A 20,311-nucleotide genomic window follows, 5' to 3' on the forward strand; every position below is an offset into this window, starting at 1 on the left:
CCCTAAATTTATATTTGGGGTGTATGGCTCCGTGTCACCCAAGCAAAACTATATCTGGCATATATTACGTAAAAAATATTTGTGATTACAGCCTTCTACAGGTTATTTATTATGCTGTTTCATTGTCTGCCTAGGGGGGCATTCCTCCATTGTCTGAGTCTCAGGAAGTCTCATGTTTTAGTCTGGGCAAAATCCCAGGCAGAATAAATGTACTTTCTAACAGAGAAATTTGTCAGTAGTTGTGCAGTTTTAGTCTTTCAAATTTAAAGTGTAAACACTTTAAATGTATGAGAAATAGACTCTAGCACTTGTCTTTCTTGCTGCAACTGTATGGAAAACGTGCAGATTGTACTTCAGGCAAAAACAGGAAACTGAGTATTTTATGAGGCCATTTCTGTGAAGTGTTCCGTCATCGTGTGCTTCGTGACCCAGCTCTGAACACACATGCGTGTGCACACCCACCCACCCTCCAACACGCACACATGCCACCCACCCCCACCATACATCACCTTTAGGCACACCAAACAGGGTAACTCAGCTAACCCTGCTTTCTGTGCTGCCATGCGGCAGCTTATGTTTTGTCCCAGGCATACAACAAGCTTATGGGCACACAAAAACCCCCATCCCAAAACAACAAGAAAAGATTTCTGTTCATGGCCTTCATAAACTCTACTGTTAAACTGATTTCAGGTATCTCTACTTGTGTTATCTGCACTGACCCTGAAAGAGACCTGTTGCTGTGGGTGGCAGTAAGGAAAGGTTGTGGCATAATGACAGCAACCCCATGGTAAGTTGTGGCAAGACCCGGTCTGTCGGGAGTGCCTGCCCCAGGGTCGCATGGCAGCAACCTGGGGAAGGTGCTGATGAGCTGGGTGCTGCGTGGCACAGCGGTGCAGTAGGGTCCCAGATCCAGCTCCTTGCCTGGCTGGTTTCTCACTTACCTGTACATTAGCTACCTGAGTCAGTGGCAGCACCCCACTGCTTTTTGCCAGGCATGGACAATCCTCAGGGTCCCTAAAATGGAGTCACGCAGACAGACCTCTTCACGGAGATTTGTACCCCCTCGGCTGATGCTGCGGCCGCTCTGCAGCACTGTCTAAGCATAGGATAAGATGTTCTATTCAAAACAGTAATTTGGCAGATGCAAGGTGCCTAGAAGAAAAGGAACAGTTGCATCAGTCAAATATCGTAAGAGTATTTTAATAGGGGCCGGTTAGCATGTACTGTAGGGCCTTCATTAAGAACCTCACGAATGACAAGCAGCAAGTATTTATGGCTGTGTTGCAGATGAAAGCAACTTTTGTTTAAAGAAAAATTATAAAGCTAGTAATGTGTAGGTAGCAAGTAAAGAGCTGAAACAAATATTTAAGTACCTACTGTTTTTGTTGAAAGAGCAAGTACTTTTTTATATATTTTTTTTTGGCAGAAAATGTGTTGATTAGGCTGTGTGCTGTGTGAACTAGAGCTCTGTGCTGCTGTGCCAGGTGGGTGCGCAGGCTGCCTGTTGGCCTGCTCCATGGGGTGCAGGGGGCAGCGGGGGAAGTGCATTCGCATTCTGCTGGGAGCGGACTGGCGTTCATGTTCACATCTGACCGGCAGAAGCCTTGCCCAGGATAACTCTCCTGGCTTGTTAAAACTGTAGCAAGATGAAGCTCTGGATTTTTTGAGAATGCTTTTTTGGGCAGCCCTGCGTGCTCCTAGGGTGTGATTTATGGATTCAGAATAGGATTTAAACCTGCAATCAGAACTTGATGAAAACTAAGGAGAAAAAGACAAAAACATGTTTTAAGGATTATCACTGCAATGTTCTCTGTAGCTTTTCTGTAAATGTATGTTGTAAGTTTGAAGGTGTTTTCAATATTATTTATTGCTATCTGACAGTATTCTGCTATAGCTGTCACTCTAGCGGGTCTGAAATAGGACTTCATCCCAGTGGAGCAGTTGCCCGCTCATATATTTGCATAACTTTCACCACCAGTCACTATACTGCCAGCCTGATTTGTCGCAGGTGCTCAGAAAGAAAATTTCAGTGGCCAGCAGGAACACAGTCCAGCCCTGTTGCTGTGCATTCCTGCAGCACCACCACGGCCCCACAGTGGCATGTGACCAGTGGTCCTGCAGATTGGCTCAGGTGCTGCTGGAGTACACTGGGATAGAAAAAATAGCGTAATACCAGTGTATACACCGTTGTGGCACTGGTGGGGCTTTTTAGGTTTTATTGTTTCTTTTTTAATTTTTTTGTGTGTCTGTTCTTGGTAATGCCTTCACTTCTTTCTCCCTCACATACTTCCTCACTCCATGTGTCCAGCTGAGAACTGCAGGGCACAGCTTGGACTGTTTGCCACCAAAAGAGCCAGTTCCATTCTGTGCCTTCACATCATGTCCTCTGTGAGAAGAACCCTGACCCTGTTCCTTCAACCCATAATGAGGTTTTTCCTCTTCTGAGTCTTCAAGGAAGCAGTCAGAGCCTTCCTTCCCCATCCCAGGTATCACTGTGGGGGAGAAGACTATGTTGCATCCCTCTTCCCTCACCCTTACAAATTTATAGGCATGAGGCAGCCTGCATTACCCATTCTGCTCTTCATGGGAGCAACAAAGCTGACTGCCTACCAAAACCAAGCAAGGCTGTTGTGGGAAATAGCAGCTTGCATGCCTCGGCACTTTTGTATCAGGGAAATACTTGCCCTAGGTTTGCTGCTTGTGTTTGTTTAAAATTCTGGGACGGAGACTGAATAGGGTCCTTTGTATGAGCTTCTCATCTGCACCAATGGCCATAAAAAGTCGACAGTTGCTAGCCTGTAGTATGTGACACACTGGTTATTTCCTAATCACCATAAGCCAAAAGGACGTGAACACTCCCTGGTGCGCCTCAGGAGATCATTGTGTCAAATGTGCATGCCCTGTAAAACTCCAGTCCTAGGCTGCTGTGGTTATGGACTTTGGCCTTAAGAATAATAGATGCTCAGACCATTAATTGCTTTTATTTTATGTCTCTGCTCTTTTAAAATAGAAATTTCTTTTTCCTTTTATAGGCTGCCATGTATTTTATTTCTGTGTACTAGGAAACACCTTTAACATCCAGGATTGATTCTTAGCAATGTAAATAACGTATTTTGTGTCTTCTGTTACAGTTTGTAACAAAATTTTAAATGTAATATTTTTATTCTGAAATTGATTATTCCTTTTGATGCATCCCAGTTTCAGAAAGTGGCATGTTCAGACAGGATTGATTCACTGATCCAGAAAAATTCAAATACTTTTAGCTTTTTAGCTGTAATTCTGGGCTTACCTTTGGAAATAGTATGTATAATTCTGTAATGACATATCTTCCCTTGTCCTTTTAAAAATAAAATTATAAGATGACAAATCCTTTCCTCGGGCACATATAGCTTTATACCAAAAGCAGAAAGTAAATATCATACTTTTGTCCTAAGCTCACAGTGCATGATAAAAAAACCAATCCAAAATGCTATATTTGATAGTGATATATCGCTTAATGACTACTTATTCTGATAAAAGCAGCAGAATAAATAGCTTTCTTAATGCCAAGAAGTTTCTCTTTTAATTAAAGCAAATACCAGTATCCATACTAAGCAGTAGTTATGTTTGGTAAATGGTCAAGCCAATATAACTTTTTGAAACAAGACTAGATGTAACTTTCTTTGTTCCATATTTCATGTCTAAATTACATGTTATACTGTTAATTTGTCAGTTGAGGATAAAGCAGTATGCACCACATATACATGCTTCAGCTGCAGATTTTGAAGCTGGATGCAGAAGTAGCATTATTCTCAGTTTACAGATGTAAAACTTTGACTAAAGCAAAGAGTGACCTTTTCCAGCAAAGGGCCCAGATACCTACTGTGGGACTTCAGGCAGAGTTTGGGCATTTGATTTCACAACTGCAAGCTCTGCTTATCTGCTGCGTTACACTGAAGAGGTTTAAAAGACGTAAATCATGTTTCAGGGATTGTTGATGTCTTTGAACAGTTTGATGGATAAAACGTTCAGACAGTCTGGCACACAGAAACAGGGAGTCTGGTAGATCTGGCGGTGGCAAAGCATGTTGATGTGGTAGTGTTGTGGTCTCCTTATCTCATGTTTTTGTCCAACTGCTTTCAGATGAGTCCAAAGCCCCACTCTTGTCTCATTCCAGTCGCCAGTTGTGGTTATCTGAGTATCCCTTCATACAGTGACCTAATTCAAAGAATTGGAATTTGGTGAAAGCAGTTGAGGGGCAAATAAAGTTGGGGGATTTTAACCCTGCTTGACCCAGGGGTGTTGGACTGGCTGGTCTCAAGAGCTCCTTTCCAACCTAAGTGATTCTGTGATTCTGTGCGGTTTCACTCCTGAAGGCGGCAGCAATGTTAGTGTGATAATCACACTAAAAATTCATTAGAATCAGAATCCAGAGGTTAATACATGTACATACTTGAAGTCTCTTCCATACCTACTCTCCTTTACTGTAAATATTATAAAATTTACTTTAAATGCTGCTGTCCTGCTTCTGCTGCAGTTGGTCATTGGAAAAGAGGTGCTAACTCAGCAGTGTGAAGGGCAGAGAGATGCCAGCCGCAGTCTGCAGTAACAGATGGAGGTCTTTAAAAACCAGGTTGCTCTGGGCATTAAAACATCCCTGAGCTGAAACATTTGATTCTTTCCCCTTTGGAGAGAGTAAGAAATGTGTCAGACTAGAACATGACAGGCTTTGGTCTTCCATGGCTATGAAGAAGTGCAGAATTTGTCCACTACTGGTAATAACTGACTATAAAGATACATTTTAAAAATGCCTGTGGCTATAAATATAATCAAGTATTTTAGAGGCCTTTGTGTGGAAAGAACCCTTTACAAATAAAAATCTTTGCCATCAGAAAATACTGTCTCCAGTATAGTTTGATAGAAGAAAGAGACATAAAGAAGGCCTTACATTTAAATATTCTCCACTTTGATGCTTTCTGTGCGGGTTTTGATGATCAGCCTTTAAGGTTTTTCAGTTCCTAATCTTCTGACAGAGATTCTAGGTGAAGAGATACTTGAAAGGGTAGTCTTATTTTTTGGTGTATGTCACGTTGTCTGAAGCTCCAGTTTTGCTATAAGTGAGGTCTAGATCCTGACACACTATTGAAACAGTACATGAGCTCCTGACTCAGACGGTGCTCCCGGGAGTTAAGAGGCATACCATATTGTTTTGCCATTCTTTTGCTACATCGGGACATATATTCCATGGGATATCTTTATATGTGTTAGGTACATTCAAGTTTCTCAATACTTTTTTCCCATCAGTCTGGCGGTATTTTCTGATTAGGAAACCTTGCTAACCGTTCCACATGTCATTGTCGATAGGGCTATATGGTAAGTGGACTATATTCAGTAGCTGAAGTTATTGTTACAGAATAGTTCTGATATCACATGGGAAAGAAGCTGAGCATACCAATTGGCAGAACGTGCTATTATTTTTTCACAAAGCTATACTAATATACTTATCAGTAGGTTTCAAGATGCTTTCCTTGCATAATAGGCACAGATGTCTTATCCAAACAGGTAGTGAACTGAAGAACGGAGTTTAAGGTGGCACAGCAAAGTAGGATTTCAGTCTAGTGTTTTCTGTGTTTAGCTGGACTGCTTCCATGGTAGTGAACGATTTTACAAGGAGAAAGAATGTTTTCTGAAGAACCCACCAGTTTCCTTACATCTAACTTTATTACTTTATCAAATATGGATATAGAAGATTGTGAAGAGTATGGTATTAGAAGAGCTAGTGCAAAATCATTTAGTAAGCCTTCCCTGTCAATCCATGGGATGTTATTTTTGTCCTGTGTTCTTAGTATCAAATGGGATCATATTCATATATTCATATAAATGTAATGCTGAATGAAGTTACTACAATCAGGCCCTTGAGCTGTAGGTGCCTTCTGTTTAAGAAACTCCTTAAGCTGCCTATCAGTGTGTGCCAATTTGTAGGAAATAATGATGGAATAAGAGGATTATGGCAAGATGAGACAAAATGTAATAACCACCTTGAAATTGTCCTCTCTCCATCACTGACGCAGACTGTCATTCTGCTATAGGAGGCCACATTCTGCTATAGGAGATCATTAAATACCCAAATTGATATTTGGTCCTGACATGATACAGTTTTTCCCTAAATATAAGGAGTTACCTCGCTCTGACCATTTTTTTATGCTGGCAGCACATGACCTGTCTGCTGGTCTCCACTGGCAGTACATTTGACTAGCTGGAACGAAAGGCTTTCACATACTGAAAACTAGGCTTCCAACTCACACAGGAAGTTTGGTTTGTAAAACTGTGTGGACCATTAGGGAAATCCATAAAGTTTCTTCCCTGTTCGGAAGGACTGGTAATGTGTTTCCAGATCCTAAAATAGTCACACCTATCATGATCTTATAGCAGCTATCACACCTACAAGTTATTCAGGGCAGCAAGCTTGCCCCACTTCCTTTCAGCCAACTCCAAGGGATCATTCTTGTACTATTTATAACTATAAACTGGTTAAAATTTAATTTGTAAGAGGACATTGAATGGTATATGCTTTCCACATGTTTTCTCAATAGCAGTATTGACCATTAGAAAAGTACTGCTGTGGTATATGGCAGAAACTGAAAGCAGAATTGAAAGGAAAACAATTTGCAGTAACAACCAAGTTGAATATAAAACCTATCTCTCATTCAGGAAATATGTTCAGTAAGAGCAGCACAAGTCTCCCTTTTGCTTGTGTTTGATTGATTGTGATCGCTTTGTTCAGCCCTTAGAGTGAGAATGTTGTAAAATGCTCTGTGTATGTGTGTGTGCTTATTATACTGCATTTTTCTGACATACATTTACACATGAACACATACTGCCCAGAGAAAGTCCGAGTGCTTACCTTTATTGTTATCTGGCTGCATGCTAAGGATATAAAGAAACCATTCAATATAGTGTATGTTTTATACATACTTCCAAAATTGTGAAATAGTTGTCTTCAGCAACACTAAGGTGTACACATCAAACAGTAGCTTTTATTTTGAGTATTTAGCCTTTCAAAGTTTCCCTATAGCTTTGATTCTTTAGTTTCCTAAAGTTTTCCTTTTTAGGTTTTGTTCATCCACAGCAGCCCAAAGGCTTATTATACTGAACCAGAAACATTATTTTTCTATTCCCATTGGCTGCCTTTTATAGTGGTCAGAATTGGGACTTTATTGTTAGTAGAAACCACTTTGATGTTCCATGTGTTTGGAAGTATGACGGTCATTAATGACATATGGCCCCTTCACAATGACTGGTGTAAGGTCAGGCTCAACCAGCCACTCCTCTCCTGGCTGTTGACTATACCAAGCAGGCTGTGGAACCGTTTACACGATAGCAGAGAGCAATGAGGAAAGGAAGATCTGTCTCCAATCCTGAATTTAGTACAAAGGTGCTTTTCCTCCTCCTTGTATCCATCCCATCCCACGCACATCTGACTGTAGGGTAGCCACAGACCTTGTCTTTATGCTGTCGTTCAGGGACAGGACTTGCTTTTTTTCAGGCTGCTTACAAGTGGTGATAGTTTCCCAGTCTGGTAACTGCTGAGTTTGCACTGTATTAAGCAAGACCAGTTGCCTTCCATGTGCTAAACCAAACTTGTGTTCATGGTTACTTTCAAGACCAATTTTTGCTTTAGTACCAGGGGGTATGGAGATGTGACCAGAGGAGGCACATCCGGCTTTAATTTACCATAAGCTCACAGAAGAGTCATGTGAATTTTTCTTAGGGATGAAGAGCATTGAAATTGCTTGGTCCGCAGGGTAAAAAGACTCAGAGTATAATGTTCTTAATTGTTTTTAGAAAGGGGAACTTGAACTTCAAAATGTTCAAAAGGAAGCAAGCCTTTTAAGTGATTCTAAATCACTGGGGTGCTTTAAAAAAATAATTTCACTGTAACTTGAATTTTAATTGCCTGCCCCTTCCTCTTACTGTTATGGTACTTTCATCCCCTCTGTTTTCCTGGAAAAAAAGTGTTGTTATTGCCGTCTATTTTAAGAAATCCACTGGAATTTCTCCTGCAGTGCAGCAAAATTTCAGGGATGTATATGTTTTAATATTTTGTATTATGAATAATTTTTATATCTTTGTAATTGCATAAATGAAGTTTTAATGATTGCTGTCCTATAAACCCTGGACTGCTGCATTACTAGCATAAGAAGCTGAGGACAGGCGATGCCAGGTGCTGCCAGAATATTGCTGCAGCCCCACAACATACCATTTTTTTTTAGCATTATTCAAATTAGTCTCAACACTCATAATTCTGTTGTTTCCTTTTTATTGCTGTTGTAAAGCGAATGGTTCTTTTATACAAATGTTATCTCCTGGCTATTAATTCAGCAGTTATTTTGGATTATGGCACTCCTGTTAAATTTAGGAATGTAAAACCTCATAAATATTTAAAAGTTTCAGACTGACGTGGGAAGAAATTGTTTTTGACTTGCTTTGTTAATATCCTGTTGTTCAGTTTGTAATAGATTTGGAATATATTGTTATTTCTCTACTGTTTGACAAAGGGAAATACAACTGCGGTTGAGCGACTGCTTGAAGTGTTCTCCCTGAGTTGTAACAGGCTGGTAAAAGTGTTTGTTTCCAGTAAAAAAAAAAAAAAGCAAGAATATCTGTTTTCTTTTAAGATGACAAAAAGTATAAAAATTTTAATCAAAGCCCACTGCAAAGTTAATGAAAATGCAGCAGTAGGCCTGTAAAGATAATCTCAATAATAACAATTTCAAGTGGGTCTGCTTACAATCAAGTGCTTCTGTTTCAACATCTTTGTTATTTAAACTTCTGTCTAAGGAATAAACAAGACGGACAAACGCGTTTCTTCCCTCAGAGACATTTTGTAGAGAGTGCATTTACTATGCAATGAGTGTATTCATCAGCTAAATATTAGTATGCATCTTTAGTATCCCCCAAAGCTCTGAAGAATAACTGAATGTGACAAAAAAGTCACAGTTTCTATAAGACCTCTGAATGTCTGGACAGCACAGCCTCTGGGTCAGTATTCCTGTTTCACACCTAACCGTATTTTTGTTCATTCTTTACCCCAGAAGTAAATACGTTGCTTTTCAGCCAGATCTTAAAGGGTGTTGCTGTGTAACTGCAGTTGGGATCACCTAGAAGTATTTCAATAATTATTCAAAAAAAGATGCTAAATTGATTCAACCTGGATAAGTATGCTAGCAGATAAAGTGTGCAGTTAACAGAGCTTACATCTCTGCCTGCACTGTGCAAAGGTTCTTCAGCTGTGTCCTGGGATGATGCCTGACTTGATGGGTTTGTTGTATTTCGTATGTCAGTGAACCTCATTGGCGTAATGCTGTGACTTGTGGTACTGGGGTGGTTTACTGGCTGCTGAACCAAAAGGACTTTTCTTCTAGCTAGCAAGTAAGTTCACGCTGCAATGTTAATGCTATTTTATGGCAGGTGTGCACAGTCATCTTCTTACATGGTATAGCTAAACCAGCTTAATCTCCGCATAAAGTAATTATCAAGGTGGCACTTTCCCTTTGGCCAGAAAAAGCTTTTTACAAGACAGTGACTTGTAGTTAGGGTACAATATTTCAAAACACAAGTTTTCAAAAAGGAAACCATAAGGTGGTTGCATAGAAGCTGTAACTGTGAAGGTGAACTTACAGTTGCATGAACAAGTTGGTGTTTTGAGCAAGTGAGTAGCTGCATGTGCCACACCAGCTGAGTCCATGCGATTTTTGACTAATTCAGCATGGTCCAGCTCATGGCCTGTGGGCTGGATCCAGCCCCTTTGTGAGGTTTCTACCTGACCCATCGCCTTCTCACAGCAGGAGACAGGGAACAGATGCTCCTTCAGCAAATGCAGCCTCCTCCACCTGCCCTCTCTAGGGAGGTGAGTGGCAAGTCCGAAGGGGCGTAAAGAAGGGCAAACAAGCCTCTGAGGGTTGTCAGCACCTCTGCCTGGCTCCCACAGGTGCTGCCACCGGGCCAGCCACAATACATCTGTGTGCGCAACTGTATACGTTAGGCAGTCGTGCACACTCATTTGTATGTTTTGGTGTGCGTGAAAAGCTTATTCCTCTCCTACAAACAGAACAGGAGTCTGCTGTTACACGAACAAAGCAAAATGTAAGGCTTTTGCTGTTGTTGACTTATTACATAATCAGCATTTAGCAAATTATTTTTATTTTTCTTTGAAAAGTGCTTCCCCTACACGTTTCTTGTATTAACTTTTTTGTTGTTGTTGTTCTATGAATGTGTAGTGAACAGTGTAAAGCAAAGGGCACTTGTATGCTTATGAATGTAAAGACATTTGGATGAAGAAATTCTGCAGAGCAGTATATTTACTTTGCATTTCTGAATGGTAGCAATTAAAATTTCCAGCTGCTGGCTGTCCAGATGTTTCTTGCATTACAGCATTGTAATTTGCATTGGAATATATTGTGTTACTGCAGTAGCTATAAAGTGGTCAGCTCTCACAGTCTAAATGCTATATGCAGGCTCCAGTTGGGATGGTGAGCATATTTCCTGATCGTACCGGGTTCTTCTCCTTCCCACTGTTTCCCCACTCTGTTAGCCTGACATGTTTGTATTTCACAGATGAAGACTTTTATTGCTCGGCATTCAAATCAAGCAGGGGATTTATTGGCAGGTCAGAACTGATGTATGGATGCTTTCTTGTAAGAGTGACACAGAAAAAAAGACCCAAGTTTTGAGTCAGAAGTTTCCCTTTCCCTTTGGCATTTTCAGGCAGCAAACATCCCTCTGGTGTCAGAGCTTGGCATTGATGATATCCATTTTGATGACTTCTCGCTTGATGTGGATGCCATGATTACTGCAGCCCTGCGGATGTTCATGGAACTTGGAATGGTTCAGAAATTTAAAATTGACTATGAGGTAACCATCTGCGCTGCAGAGATATCTGCTGCTTTTGTCTTGGCACTGCTCTGTCCATTTGTACACATTTAGTAGCCCTGATACAATTTGTACTTTTCATTTCAGACGCTGTGTAGGTGGCTTTTGACAGTTAGGAAGAATTATCGCATGGTTTTGTATCACAACTGGAGGCATGCTTTCAACGTCTGCCAGCTAATGTTTGCCATGTTAACTGTAAGTATCCAGCTACACAGTCCCGTAAGAGCTTTTGCTGCCACATTGCCTTACCTGTCTAAACATTTTCCAACATTTTGATTTCTTTTCTAGTTATTATGGAACTCATTCATTTCCAACAGAAATGCACACGGAATTTATTCAATTTAAGGTGGCACGTATCTGACAAAACCTTACAGTGTTTTAGTGACAGCGATATCACAGGCACATTAAAGTGACTAAAAACAGATGGCAGGCTTGGAGTGAGCTTGTTACTATAGATCTTGGTCTTACAAAAATGCTTATCTTTTGGAACTCTTTGATTTGACGTTTATCTCAGACTCTTAAATTGCAAAGTACAAAACCAAGGAAGATTAAAATCCCAGAAGTATTTATTATGTTGGTATTTATTACCTTCTCATCTAGCTTCATCTTAGTTGTAGAAGGTATTGCCTTAAAACATTTTAAGATTATCTTCCAACATAGTAATCTAAGTGAATCTCGTGTCTCCATTGGACACTGTAACACTTCTGGGTTTTATTAACATGTATTTCCACCAGTACCTGTAACTTCTTTCAACATACAAGTAAATTCTGTTGAAAGTACCACTGCTCTTGCTCTCTCTCCCTACCCGGTAGCAACCTTACTGCATGAAATAACCCATATTTGGCTAGTTAATTTCTGTAAATGTATCGATAAAAAGCTTGGTGGTCCTGGGTATTTAATATTCTCATTAATATGGCAAAAGAGAAGCAACATGTAATATGGCAAAAGAGAAGCAACATGTCTGTACGCACACAATGCTTTCTGTTATACTTTGTATTTCGAGTTTGCCTTATCTCCAGATAAAACTAAGAATTCAAGTTTTTCCATTTTTTTCATGTTTGGTTTTAATGGCCAGCATCATCTGTTGTGAACCTTAAAGTGGTCATAGTAATAGCATTTGTACAGGTATTTATTTATCTGGGATATCATGTATTTGTTTGCTAATTTTTAATCACTGAATGTTTATGGTCTCGGCGCTGGCCAGTCTCTGCGGTGTAGTTAGCAGCTGGACCCTGTCCGTAGAGGTGGAGGCTCCACAGCCTGTGCTGTTCGCAGCACACATCAGCGCCGTGTAATGTGGACTTGAGACAGTCCATGGCCTGTTTCCTGCTCACAGGACACAGCTGCCTGGTGCACGGGTTCCCAGCTGCCTCCTGCGTTTGGCATTGTCTCTGTGGCAGAACTTCATGTGTCAGGCAAGGGAAAAAAAAAAAAAAAATGGAGTGTGACATCCCCTAGCAGGTGGATGTTGGTCTAGTCCTAGGTCTGTCCCAGCATTGTCGGTTTGTGGCGGTGAGCGTTTGCGGAGGCATGGAAAATTGTACCGTTCAGTGTGAGGCAAAGCAAACAGGGATGGTCAGCAAGGGAGAAGGGGTCACCTCCTCCTCTGGGCGTGAGGCTGTTCAGCTGAGCAGAATTAACATCGTTTCAGAAGGCACTTTCTGATAAACTCTAATGAAATCTCATGACAGTGTGTGGGCATCAGTCGTTTTTAAAGGTTTATAAACAACATGGGGTTTTTTTCAGTCACGGAAAAATGAAAACCTTTTTACTCTGAGGGGTAAGGGCGAAGTCGGGCAGTGCCGTTCAGCAGGGCATTACATTCGGTTCTGCCAAGCGCTGCCGCGGGTGGGGAGCCCTCCGACCTCACCCGTGAGGACCTCTAGGTGGCGCTCCGAGGCCAGGATTTCGGTGGGAACGAGGCTGGTCTCGGTGGGAAGCCCTGTCCCACCAGGCGGCTCCAGCTCGGCTAGCGGTGGCTGCTTTGGCAGCCGGCAAGAAGAAAGCAGATCCCTGCTGCTTCAGCAGCCACCAGCAAGCCTGCGAGGCCTCAGCCGTAAACTGCTTTCACCAGGGTTCTCAAAGCATAATTTCAGGATCCTTTTAGCAGTCAGCAGAGGGACACAACTGTCTGTGGGAGGTGATCCAGTATTTTTAAGCCAAGTCATTTCACTACCCACACTCTTCGTAATAAACCGAACAAGAAATTCCATGTGCAGGGCTGGATGCCTGTGCCCATGGCATTGGACTCACCGCATTTCCCACCTCGCTTCGCTGTGGCTCTGGCTGAGAGCATGTTGTCTTCAGATGTATGATCCGCTTGGGCTGCTCTCCCTTCCAGAGGTAGGAAAACTGGCCTTGTGAAAAAAGACACCAAGGAGAGTCAACAGACTGCTAATAGCACAAGGCTTGCTCTTACTCTGTGTGTCGTGGGCAAACCATCTGAGTTAGTATGTGTCTTGTTTTTTCTCTTGCAAAAAGGGGAAAACTCTCTAACCATTAGAGATGGGCTCTGATGGTCAAGAAGGCCCTGCTTTGTGCAGTTATTGTACCCTGTTCCTGATCTCACCATGACAGTCAGCAATATTGGCTGCACCACAAATATAAACCAATAAGCCTATTTTAGGTCATTTTCAGGTAGGGCTTGCTGTAGCATAGCAATGTTTAATCTGTAATGCAGTAGCCCCTAGTGGCCTGGCCGTGCTCCTACTGAATGCAGGAAAGGAAAATTCAGCTGGGTTTATCAAGCTGAACAACAGAAATCCAACAAAGCTTAAACCAGTTGTTTCACTCCTTGGTCAGCGTTCTGCATATCTAAGGTGTGTTCCTTTATATCTAAGTATGTATTTTCTCTCTCCAGTTAGATACTGAACAATTATAAGCCCAGCCCTGCGCTTCCAGACTTGCCCAAATATTTTGAGGACAAGCGCTGAAGCAAAGACTGCTCCTGTTACAGAGGTCACATGAGAGTAAACTGCACGATCAAGCCCAGGCTTCATTATCAGTGCCTTTGCCTAACACAGTTCACATTGATGCTTATTTCAAAAATTAAAAATGAACACGCAAGCAATACAAAATTATAATCCCATCTGGTGTGCTAATAACAAAACATATAAATGTGGGGCAAGGTATAATGAATCCAATTCATTTCCTCACATGAAAGAATGACCTCCACAACTCACTGGAGACTCTGCCACTCATGAGTTATGGGTCATTCCTTTTCTGGTGAAAATAAATTTTACTGCACCGTCGTCTATAGCCATGTATTTTTTCTCCCTCTGTAAATTCAAAAAATGGGGAAATGAAATCCTCTATTTTTTTGCATTATGTTCAAAGCAGATACCCCCTGACCGTAACATTGTTTTAAATTAAATATTTTTTAAGTGAAATATGCCATATTTCTCTCATATAGTCAATGACAAGACTTTTGATTACATAAAATGTTGCATTTATTTTTGAGATATTGCCACTGTTAATAAATTCCTTAATCGGCTTTCCTACATTTGCAATACAGGTTGAATCCTCAAATTTAATCAAAGCTTGTGTTATGCTACAGAATATTTATTACAGCATCAACTTTATATTATAAAACTTCTATTTTAAGTTGTTTTAACTTAGCCATGAATGTTTTCTCTAGATTGAAACAACACATGGCATGTTGTCAGTTACAATCCTATTTTTAATCCTTTTTTTAACAATAGGTGATGATTATTTGTTATATAAGAACAATGTTGAAAAAGAGAAAACACTGCTATTTAGAGAATTTCGTCTGCCTGTGTAGCTGTTACTGAAGCCAAAAAAAAAAGCAATCCCACTAGAAATCAAGATAATTCTTTCATAATATTCAAATTACTCTGTACAGCAGTGGATTCAACACAAAAGGAATCTTTTTTTCTCATATTTGATCATCTTGCTGATCTGTAAACACTGAGCACTGTTTAAAGCTTTTTTCCTGCACTCCCTCAGTTCCAACTGAAATGCATTCCTGAGCACCTGGGGGAGCTTAGCTCCTTGTACTGCCTACACATTAACTGTGGTCACATTTCAGACTGTAAAAACTTAGGCTGTTTGGATTTGAATGTGCATTTATTTAAGTAGAATTTGTGGTATTCAGGGTGAATAGCAGAGTTTTCACGTGGTATTGCAGAAACTGACTGGCATTTCTGAGTGGTCTGTAAGTTCCAGCCAGGTAAGGACGTCAGTGATCCCACTGATACTGTCTTTGTATCACTTAACCCTGCTCTTGCCAGTAGGTGGAATTCCATTGAAAATCAGTGGAATTCAGGATTTCTCGCACACTTAGTCTTCAGCCTTGGTTTCATCCTTGAATATAAATTTATTTCATATTCCTTTTATATAATTTCCTTTCATAGTAACTAGATCATGTGGCTAACTGAGGAGTGACACGGGAGACCAGCACTGTGGAAAGACAAGTGTTATAATTTTCCAGCTCAGCCAGTCTTTTTTGCAGGCATTATGCCCTTGTGCTTCTAAAGAGTTGGAGAGCCAGGTTTTTGCCTGGGTAAGATGCACAGCACCAAAGAGGTGGTGTCCCATACAAGCTCCAGCACCTTCTCCAGACAGGATCTGTTCAGGATGCCTGAGGTTAGCAATAACAGTAGTGTTTCTTTCCTGAAATGAGGCAGTTCAGGCAGGAAAACAACTATAGCAAGTATCCACAAGGAGAAGTACAGTGGCAACAAAATTTTTCTAGGATCACCTCCCCCATTCACACAGGCATATCTGGTCTGAGTTGCTTATGGGGATTTTCAATACATCAGTTCTCAAAATTCTTTCCCAAATTCAAGTGGGTGTCTGCACCAGAAACATGCCATTTGAAACATTTCCTCTTTAAGTCATGCTGCTTCATTTCATGTGTCCCAGATAACAAATCTCTTAATAGTTCATAACAATTCCATAGAGTATATTTTATCTGGCTTCTTTTTTAGGTCTTTTGATTTAACATCTCAGCTATCCTGACAGTAGGGATTGACTAAAATGGTCATCTCAGGATTGAAGAAATCTGTCTAAACACTTCTCTGAACAATAATTTCAAAATGGAATCAATTTTGGGTTTTATTTCTCTGATATGATATTCCAGTTCCTGTCTCAGTGTGTAGTTATTGGTGTGTGTTTTCAGCTCTTTTTGTCTTTAGTGCCTTCTGGGTAGTGGAGAAACAGTATGCTGGAAATGCAACAGAGAGATAATAACAGATCACTCCAAGGATGTTATCCATTCTGCTAACCATCTAACATACAGCAGGGAATATAACATGACAATAAAGCATTTATCTTCTCCTTACTGAAACATTCATGGTATCAAAACAAAGTTGACTGTTTCTTGATGGACTAACATTACTTATCCCTTTTGCTACTGATAGTTACAGCTGCTTTTTTTTTTTTTTTTCCTCTGCTCTCAGACTGCAGGATTTCAGGAGATTCTAACTGAAATTGAAATTTTAGCTTTGATTGTGGGATGCTTGTGTCATGACCTTGACCACAGGGGAACCAACAATGCCTTCCAAGCTAAGTAAGTTTTCTAATTCTTATTACTTTAATTTGGTTTTCTTCCACAGAAGAGCAAGAGGTGACCCAGAATAAGGAATGAAGCATTAATTTCAGGCCTCTTAGACCAGGGCCAGGTATTCTTATTCTCTAATGTAGTGAGGAACTATCCATCTTTATCATTCTCTGTTCTTTTGGGTAATTGCTGGCTTGTCCTTTGTGTCAGACTGTTGAATTGACACCACATACTGAAACGTGGTGCCAAAACTTTATGATCTTTTCAGGCTCAGTTGTTATTGATTCTGGTATTCAACCCAGGAAACACTGAAACTGTCTGGGTTGTTCTTGCTGGCTGGAATGCATGGCATTAAGCAAAACCATGTACAACTATTAAGAAGAAAAGGAAATGGGTAAATGAAATAATGCGCTCACAAAAACTTTCACACTAGTATAGGGAAGCATACAGAAAGCAATTGCTAGCTTATGAAGTATGAAACGGTTGCCATCGTGCTGGAGCTCTGATGCAAATTGCCTACAGCAGGTGGCTGGAATCGTTGCCTCACCACATCCCCATCAGCTGCGGAGCGCACAGGGTCCCTGCCCTGTAGCACTGCTGCCTCCCTGGCCTGCCCCACACACCAAAGCACACACAGCCTGTTCGGACACCTGCTGCGGTGGGCAGGAGTGGGCTGGCCACCCCCTGCAGTGGTCAGTACCCATCAGAACACAAAGCTGCATCTCTAAGGCAGATTCTTACATTACCTATATGAAATTTTGCTCCCCATACCATTTTCAATTCTAAAAATGAATTTTATTCTGTTCAAGGTGCTTGGGACCTGATTCAGCAGCCCTGACTTGCATATATTTTTACTTTCCAGGCTGCTGCCCTCAGGCAGAAGCAGGTTGGTGAAAGGTTTGAAAGTATTTCTTCTTACTGTGGTGGCAAGGGAATGCCCTTGACCAGGGTCAGATTCTTTCCAAAAATCTGCGTTCCCTGAAAACTGGAGGAGACAACAGGAAATGTCCCCAGACAACATCCTGGCCAAGTTGTGAAATACAGCTGTCAGACACAGAGACTTCCAAATCCCATGTGGTTTTATGAACTCACCAGGTCCCCTACAGTCAGAATATGAGACCTGGAAGCTCTCTTGTGCTGCAGATCACACCATGCATTTTCAGCTTTGTCTGTTCCGCATTACTACTGATCCTCCAGCATGATGGGGAACTGGTCAAATGGTTGTCCAAAGATATTCAAAAGACGGTGTCGTGTTGTACTAGCCTATTTTTTCCTACCTTTTGCAGAAGTACTCTGCTGTAATGTGTGTATAGGCATGGGCAGCTGCATTCTGGGGGGGGGCGGGGAGCTGCCTCAGCGAACATCACTCAAACTGATGTTTCTGATACTCGCTAAGCTGCCATTTCCTGAGCTATTGGTGTTGCGGTACACTCTCAATGAAACAATGACACTGTCTGGATCTTCAATCACCATAGCAAGGAAAATCAATTGCAGTGCTCAACAGACAGAGCTCATGGTGCAAAGGTTACCAAGCACTGCTAGATGCCTTTTTGCAGCTGAGTCTTGAAGAGAATCAAAAAAGGAGAGACAAATGGGAAGGAAGCTCAGCTGATTGATGTTTATGTTCCTAATTTACAAAAACGAGACTAAAGATTTACATCCTGACCGTTTTAGGCTCTGATTAAGTTAACCACTTCTCCGCTGTAACATTACACAACAATATCTCTTGTGCAGGGGGATGGCTGAGTTAAAGGTAGAGATTTCAGAATGAGACTGCTATCACTTGTTGTTTGACACCACAGTACGAAGAGGAGGCTACCATTTTACGACTCCATAAAGAAATTGTTGAAGACATTTAACAAAAGATGAACATTACCACACATGTATAAAACATCCCCAAAAACAGAAGCTGTATTTTTCATAACAGCAGCTATGATTTATTCCTTCAACCTGACATAAATTTAAGCATCACATTTTCCTATTTTATCTTCAGTGTTCAATACTGCTGTTCTGTGTGATGAAAGTTCAAGAGGTGTATGATGGAGGCAATATCACAGTTGTCTGAAATAGCTCTGTTATATATCTCAACACTACATTCTCTAGGGATGATGTTTCCTGGACATCCTTCTCTCTAATATAGCTGCTTCTGATAATTAAATATCAGTATGGTGCAGTTTTATAGTATGTGCTCCTAGGAGACTCTTTCTGTTTGTCTCTAGCATAATCTCTTATTTCGGAAAACCTATCTTGTCGCTTTAGGCTGGGTCCCAGAAGTGAAGTAATGGTGAACAGTAACTATTCTGACAACCCAGTTCTATTCTCTGCACCTCCCAGTGATTCACAATTTTATAATTGTAGTCTGTAGAGTTTTGTTCCTTAAACTTAGAAAACTCACCTGCTCTGTCCATTTTGAAGCTAATTTTGTTTTAGACAATAAACATGATGAGAAAATACATTCTAAAGAGATGCTAAACTTTACTTTTATATTCACCGCTCTCATTTAATGTTTTCTATTTACCTTAGTATTCAAGCACGTGATTTTACATGCAGACAACCTCACTGCATTTGCAGTTGGGTTTTTGTTGTTTTTTAAGAGTTTGGGTTTTTTGGTTTTTAAGAGTTGTAGTTTTAAAACAAGTTTGTATTCACCCGTTGTAAGCCATTGCGTTTATTAAGGATTAAAAATAAAAAGTAGTAGCAGAACAGCCGGTCCTAGCTCAAGGATGTTACTGTTTGTCTTTACTGCACAGTAATGTGCCAGCGCTGTTGCGTCACTGCGGTGCTTTGAAAGTCGCATTACAAAATTTCATGTAGTTCCAGGAAAATCTTTAGTCAGCGGATGATATTTAGCAAAGTCTGGAACATAAATGTCTTGTATCTGGCTTTGACTTACTATTTTGATCCTGTCAACTGTCTTAAGTGTGGTTGCTGAAACAGAGTGTGTGGCTACGTGCTTTTGTTACTCAATTGTTTCTGAAACATGCTTCGTAAGCAGACGAGCAGTATTTGTTGACTCTCTGTGTTCTGTTTCAGGAGCGGATCAGCCTTAGCTCAGCTCTACGGTACCTCTGCTACCTTGGAGCACCACCATTTCAATCATGCTGTCATGATTCTCCAAAGTGAGGTACAAAAGCATTATTATTAATCTTGCTGTAAGCTGTTGGGCCGTTTCAGCTGGAGAAAGGAAATACCACACACAGTACCTTTTCAGTGCCCTCTCCTTGAGGGTTTATTTATTGGTTACCACAAAGGTCACAACTAGCACAAAATTAAACAACAACAAATGCTGATCATAGAGCCCAGAGATTATGTTTGTCTTATTCAGCTAGGGACAAGGAGAACGTATCCTAATTGTATTGTCAGCTTTTTTCAGCCTTCTTACACATATCCTGCTCAGTGGTTTATAGGCAGATGAAACAAGCTTTTACTTTTCCCCACAGGTGTTGTATTCAGAGTATCACAGTCATCCTTTACTGAACCAATTTATTTGACAGTCTTTCTGTAATCAGTATTTTTATGATGGTTTTGCATAATTCTATTAAATGATTTTAAAAAAATGAGTATCAGTGATTCTGCTGTCCAAAGTACACTAGTTGCTTTGCAGACAGATATAAAGACATAGTTCTTGCCTAGAATATCTTATGCATAACAGTATGCAGCATGCACTACCCCAGAGGTGTAGTGAGAAAAGTAGGATGGCTAGGCAGTCCTTACAAAACAATGTGTGTGTTTTCTTAATTTACACAGATAGATTGTTACAAAATGCATTCAGTGTGTGTATAAAAACAAAAATGTTCGTGCAGCACAAATGGAGACCATATACTGATCTGCCGTATCTTTTGAAGAGCATCTGGGAACGTCCTGTGATCAGACAGATGG

The 20,311-nt window shown here is 40.8% G+C and overlaps 1 protein-coding gene across 1 annotated transcript in view; it reads left to right on the plus strand.

Moving 5' to 3' along the window:
- Positions 1-20,311, plus strand: part of PDE11A (phosphodiesterase 11A) — a 135,993-nt gene that overhangs the window by 82,852 nt on the left and 32,830 nt on the right. Inside the window, 4 exon segments of the mRNA XM_055812394.1 lie at positions 10,747-10,893; positions 10,999-11,106; positions 16,332-16,441; positions 19,466-19,556. Of these exon segments, the coding sequence (XP_055668369.1) occupies positions 10,747-10,893; positions 10,999-11,106; positions 16,332-16,441; positions 19,466-19,556 (456 nt within the window).

The sequence above is a fragment of the Falco peregrinus genome, chromosome 8 (assembly GCF_023634155.1).
Source record: "Falco peregrinus isolate bFalPer1 chromosome 8, bFalPer1.pri, whole genome shotgun sequence".
NCBI classification, from domain to species: Eukaryota; Metazoa; Chordata; class Aves; order Falconiformes; family Falconidae; genus Falco; species Falco peregrinus.